The sequence below is a fragment of the Dermacentor silvarum genome, chromosome 1 (assembly GCF_013339745.2).
Source record: "Dermacentor silvarum isolate Dsil-2018 chromosome 1, BIME_Dsil_1.4, whole genome shotgun sequence".
Taxonomy (NCBI): Eukaryota; Metazoa; Arthropoda; class Arachnida; order Ixodida; family Ixodidae; genus Dermacentor; species Dermacentor silvarum.
Genome location: NC_051154.1, coordinates 142277629 through 142283628, shown reverse-complemented (window position 1 = coordinate 142283628; position 6000 = coordinate 142277629). Strand labels below are relative to the sequence as shown.

Below are 6000 nucleotides of genomic sequence, written 5' to 3'. Positions count from 1 at the left end.
AGAAGCGTCTACCGACTGGCGAGGAGCACGACGATAGCGAGGAACACAGTCGGCGATCGTCGAATCTGATCAGCGGTGAAAGATAAACAAGTGCACGTGTTTCAAGCGGTGTAGGCGGCGCAACGGTCGAAAAAGGAGCGCGAAAGAGAGGAGAAACGAGGAGGAGGGAAGGCGGAGGAGGAGAGTGTCGCTACTTTTTATATATAGGGGCTTTAGCTTCGGTGGCTCGCCCTCTCTCTCAACTCCCTCGCAGCTCCCTCACCTTCGACTGTCTCCGTGCGCGCCCGCTGGTACCGCCGGTACAGCCGGTTCGGCGCAGATTAGCCTCCTTGAAGTTTCGTTTTCTGCCGTTATCGGGAAGCGAGCGTTTGCTGGCTTTGGGTGCCGACGCCGCCGGTCCAGCCGGCCCGGCGCCAGCTTAGGGTACGGCCACGCTAGCGGCAAAAAAACGCGCGCGTCATGCTGCGCGTCAACTTGCCGCGAGGCCACCATGGCACGCGCGTCTCGCCGCATGGCAGCGCGATAAGATCTCCCGCGCTCATCGAAAGCGCGAGCAACACCGCGAGCGATCGTCGTTTCATGCGAGACGACGATCGTCGATTGAAAACCCGGCACGGAGCGGCGGCGGTGCGGTTGTGATGGCTCCGTGACGTCACCCTCGTCGCTCTTGATTGGTTCTTCATCTCGCGGCATGCAGCATTTGCCGCAGAAATGGGTCTCGAACCCATTTCGCGCGGCACGCCCCAACACCCCAGACTCCTGACGCATTTGCCGCCCACGGCATGACGCGTTGCCGCGCGTTTTTGCCGCTAGCGTGGCCATACCCTTAGGCCACTCCCTGAAGTTTCGTTTTCTGCTGTTATCCAGAAGCGAGCGTTTGCCGGCGTGGGCAGTTCGTTGGCCGGACTGGGCCTCCGCAACTGCATGAAGGGGTCTCTCCTAAGCTTTTGCTCTATGACGGTGTCGGAACAATGCCGGTCGGAGGCGCCGCCGCGTTATTCGGCGCGCTGCTGAGAGCATTGCCGGTCCACGCTTTGTTCGAATTAACCGTCGCAAATGCTTTCGCGTTCGAATTACCGAGCGTTTTCGCCCATTGAAATACACATAACTTTGACAGGACCAGAGCGTCAGTTCGAATAAACCAGCAGTTCGAATTAAGCGTGTTCGAATTAACGAGATTCGACTGTAACTGAATTAACAAGCGTGGTGTCAACGCGCACAAGCAAACATTAATAGACTCGATGACCGCAGACAACCACTGTCAAAACGCAGGCCGTGGGGAAGCGCGGCCACCGCAGTGAGGTTCGTGCGGTCTATCGCTTCAACGGAAACTGAGCGGCGTAAGCACAGCGCATACAAAGGTCAGAGCCGTGTGGAGATCGCTTTCAAGATACGGTGCGCGCGCCCTACCTCCCTCCCGCGCTGCCTTCCCGCTTTGCTCCTTTCGCGTGGGAAATTGCGTCGTCAGTTCCCCTTGCACCCGGTTGCAAGATACGCATTTGGTGCCGCAGCACAGCGTCGCCTCCCATCCCTCCCTCCCTCCCATGCCCCACGGCCTTGGCGCGATGGAAGTCGCGGTTGCTCTCCGCTGTGCATTCGTACAGCGGAGAGCAACCGCGACTCCTCTCTCCTCTCCCATCGGTGGGCGCACCTCGTTGAGAAGCGTGCTCGCTACCGCCCTTGTCGGCGAGATTTTCCTGCGGAAGCCGCATTATAACCAATATTTTGTCTCAAGCGGCTGCACTGTAAGTGGTATGCGTATACATGGAGTGCTGTGGGAAAATTAACGGGAGTCTGAAAAGACCGTACTATATCCGGTCCTGCACTATAAGCGGTTACATTAGAAGTGGTCTATACTGTACAAAGAATTCCGACATAACATGCTGCGGATGAGTCAGCAACTGCTGCTGTCATGGAGGAATCTCTTATCAGCATCGCCAATGAACATCTTACTGTGAACAATGTGTCTATGTATTCAGCATGCCAACATGATCAGGCTTCAGGTATACACATATAACATGGAGTATGTATGAAAGATCTTAAATATAAAAGGCACAGAATGCCTTATGTCCAACTCGTACACAAGATTTTGTAAACAAGCAAGAAATACTCACAAGGCCTTTGTGATTAACTCGAATATGATGCAAATTTGGCTCAGGAATTGCAACGGAGTCTCCAACAACAAATCCCCGTCCATCAGCCATATTGTAGACATTCACAGCAAGACAGGAAGCATCTTCATCCAAAGCACACATAGTGCTGAAAGCAAACAATATAAACGTTTAGAAACTATTAAGTGTTTGATTGTAATTTTTTTTTTCAGTTTTTACTTTTTCTGAAGAAAGAGTCTACATGCATAGCCGCCTACAACTACAACTTCATTTTTTAAGGAATAAGGAAGGATAATATTCACTGGTTTCTATAGTTGAACCTTGCTAAATTTCAGTTAAACCATGTTCATGATGTAACAACATTCATCACTTGTTTCATCGTGCATCTGTTACAGTCAATTGATGCCCTCATCATCACCTATCAAAGTAATTTTAGGCTGCAGTTAGGATATCAGCTTGTGCAGCACACAATTTACAAGCAGAAACAGGTGACATATTAGTAGGTTCTTCGGTAGAGCATCACTTTATGCTCCACATGTCAGCCATCCAGATGGCCAAGGCGGAAATGGTGTAGTTGAAAAATACAGACGCTGATCAATTTTTGGGGTCATGGAGGGGGCTGGAAAAGCTTATAAGTAATTCAAGCAGTCAGAAAAATTAAATTTCAATGAAAAAATTAATTTGTTAGTCTTTAGATCACCAGCACAATGAAAAATTAATTGACAAATTTTTTTTCGGTATTGTAATTCAGTGAAGTAATATTTCCTTGAATTTCCGTGATGACCGCCCATGGTAGGCATTCCATGCTTGCCCGTGGCGCAACCCAACATCATATATCATCGTGATGCCCTCAAAGCCGCGAGTGCATATGTCGCACGTGACCCTAACAGTACAACACTGGCACTTTAGGCTGTGTTGTGTCCGGTAAGCCCACAGACGAACTTGGAAGGCACTCACAATAGCTGCCAGCCGATCACCAACAACACCACTAGCTGTTTCTACACCTGTCAGTCAAGCCTCTGCCCATGACCCCAAGCTCGATTACTAATTGTGACTACATGTTACCAACATATTCACGACAAGCTCCCGCAACAACTTGCTGCTCACCACCATACTGGCAAGCAGAAAATTTTCATCAAGACCACATTCACATAGTGGTGATGAGTGGTCACATCGCCTAGGCCATTAAGCCTAATCAGTGCTGCATATGGGGAGTCAGAGGGCCTCAGTTATGGTTTGGTGCGAAGTTGAGGAAGACGTATTTGCAGCAGTCAAATGCTATTCATAAAGCTGAGAAATTGCCTCACCAAAGAAAGTGATCGTACGAGCAACCATAAGCAAGACTCTATGGTGGAAACTATCTTTACAGTTATCCATGTTTGTGAAATCTGAAAAATTTACCAGGGCACCATATGGCGCCTGAAATTTCGGTCGCGGTTATACAGTGGTTCTACGGTGGGCTCGGTGGCTATGCGCTGACGCAAGGCACTAATCCACTTTTGTTTACAAGGCAGGTTCACTCCGTCACACATATTTTATTCGCCACACTAGCGGTAGCTTTCTGACCAATCGCTGAAATGGCTGAATCGCCAGGCCTGGTTTAACCTGGATGGAGCGACAACATTCAACGCTGCACTCTCCAGAGATCCAAGACCAGCCAATCCGCACATGAAGCACCCAGCCTTTGATTAATCTTGGAACAGCCTATCACCAACAATAGCAGCATACAAGCCAGCTATAAACGACGCAGCTCGACCAGCGCTGTTCTGTGGGCTCGGTAGCTGTGCTCTGACGCAAGCCCCTCATCCGCTTCGGTTTACAATGCAGGTTCCCTATGTCACACGTTTTCTTCGCTGCACTAGCAGTAGTTTCCTGACCAATGGCTGAAGTACACCATGCCTGGTTCTACCTGGATGGAGCGACAACATTCAACGCTGCCCTCTCCAGTGATCCAAGACCAGCTGATCCGCACATGAAGTATCTAGCTTATGATTCATCTTGGAAGACCCTATCGCCAACAGCAGCATATGAGCCAGCTATAATGACGCAGCTCGACCAGTGCCGTGCTGTGGGCACCGAGTGGCTGTGCTCTAACACAGGCCACTAATCTACTTATCTACTCTTGAGAAGAGTAGCACGTTTTTCAGTCGACGGCAGCACTGTGTTCCACTCGGTTGAGTGGAGGAAAAGCTTTGAGTGGAGAATGATTTAAGAATACAGGGGTGAGACTTGTCCACAGCACAAAAAAGGTTACCGTACTACAAAACTTTAGTAGTACTACATCCTACATTCTTGTTTAGAACCCACATTAAAATGCAGCTGCTGCTGCAAGGTGTAATCCTGTGACCATGTGCTCTAGCAGAGGAACATTGTAACTCCTGGGCTGCTGCAGCATGTACAGTGATAGGGGAATGAGAGATATACGCAAATGACCAGCGACCAAAGTGGCAATGTTCAACACACAGCACTGTAAGACACAAGAGCACTGATAGCCTGAGTTTTGGAACGCTGCAATTCTCCAGCCATAAGGGTGATTTGATAGATTGTTACTGCTTGCAAGCAGTGTGACGAGTGGCTGGCTTCCGAGTGGGAGGTGAAGCAATAAGTGTCGGCTGAACTGCCCTCTGACTGCAGACTGGGAATGGCCCAGCATGCTTCATAGTGGCATATTTATGAAATGCAGTGCTATGTCTATAGATATTGCTTCTCTGACTACTATTCACCTGTGCAACTTTTTTTCCCAATGACTGTACAGTCATTAGAAACAAACCAAATGAAAAACATGCAAGATCAGTGTAAAGAAGTACACAGCTTGTCAACACGAGGAGCCTGTGCAAAAACCTTACAATGGGAAGCGATCCTGGGAGAGGACACTGCAGGCCACTTTGACAGTGAGTAGGCGGCCACTGTTCTTTCCTGGACACAGATCTTGCAACTTGGCCGGCTCAAGACCTGCTAGCGGCTGCACCTTTAGGTTGCTTAGCAAAGCCTTGATCTTGCGTGGTTTAAGGTGACCCTGCAAGAGAAGGCTCTCAGATTTAGATATCACTGAAATACACATACACTATCAAGTGTAGCCCCCTTCACAAGATCTCCAAGCAAGTTTTTTGGCACAATAAAATTTCATGAGCACAGAGGTGCGGCAAGCCCTTTAGACAAAAAGCAGGGCAACAGTATTTCCTGGATTGTTGTCATCATTCCGTACACCCGTCTTACACTGGAGAATGCCTGCGGTCTTGCCAATGTCCTTGAAACATAAATTCACCACTAGCAAGCTACTACATGATCAGCGAATGGAATAACAAGTATGCACACACATTGCACTCAAAGTAGTCAGCGCTGCACCTTTTTTCTGTTCAAGGACATGCCTCTGAAATAGCATGAGGAAGTTTTTGCAGTGCATGAAAACCAACATGGGGTTTTTTCTAAAGTCCTGTACTAAGCTGTACCTGCTTGCTGTCAGAGCAGTGAGTTACACACAGCTGGTGATGACTACAGCGATAAGCTGAGGGAAAGAAATGCTATTTTAGGTCAAATCTCATAATGGCAAGCAATGAGAAGTGCAGAATGCGCACCATGTCGCAAAAATTAAGCAAACGCCAGCCCACAGTTGTTAGCAATGATGCAACAGATATTGTAGCAGACTACACCTTATGTGAAACAGCGTTGGCCAGTCGTTGCAAGTGTGCCATCAGGTTCTGGGCTTTATCTCGAGGCTCAGTCCAATGGGGCTCCAAGGAGCATGCACGCTCCAGTTGTTCCAAAGCACCCTGGTAGTTCTCCTCATGTTGCAAGGCCTGCAGACATACCAAAAAAGAGAACACTGTTACAGGCTGAGGTTTGGGGGTACCTTCAACAGCGTCTGCTTGGAGCTCGAACCAGGTTGACC

The 6000-nt window shown here is 49.0% G+C and overlaps 1 protein-coding gene across 1 annotated transcript in view; it reads right to left on the bottom strand.

Moving 5' to 3' along the window:
* Positions 1 to 1709: 1709 nt before the first annotated feature.
* LOC119463626 (tetratricopeptide repeat protein 5) overlaps positions 1710 to 6000 on the bottom strand; it is a 30344-nt gene continuing 26053 nt past the window's right edge. Inside the window, exons 8-10 of the mRNA XM_037724477.2 lie at positions 5762 to 5908; positions 4958 to 5127; positions 1710 to 2259 (exon numbers count right to left, since the gene is read on the bottom strand). Coding sequence (XP_037580405.1) covers positions 2040 to 2259; positions 4958 to 5127; positions 5762 to 5908 — 537 coding nt within the window. The 3' untranslated portion in view covers positions 1710 to 2039. The remainder of the gene's footprint in view (positions 2260 to 4957; positions 5128 to 5761; positions 5909 to 6000) is intronic.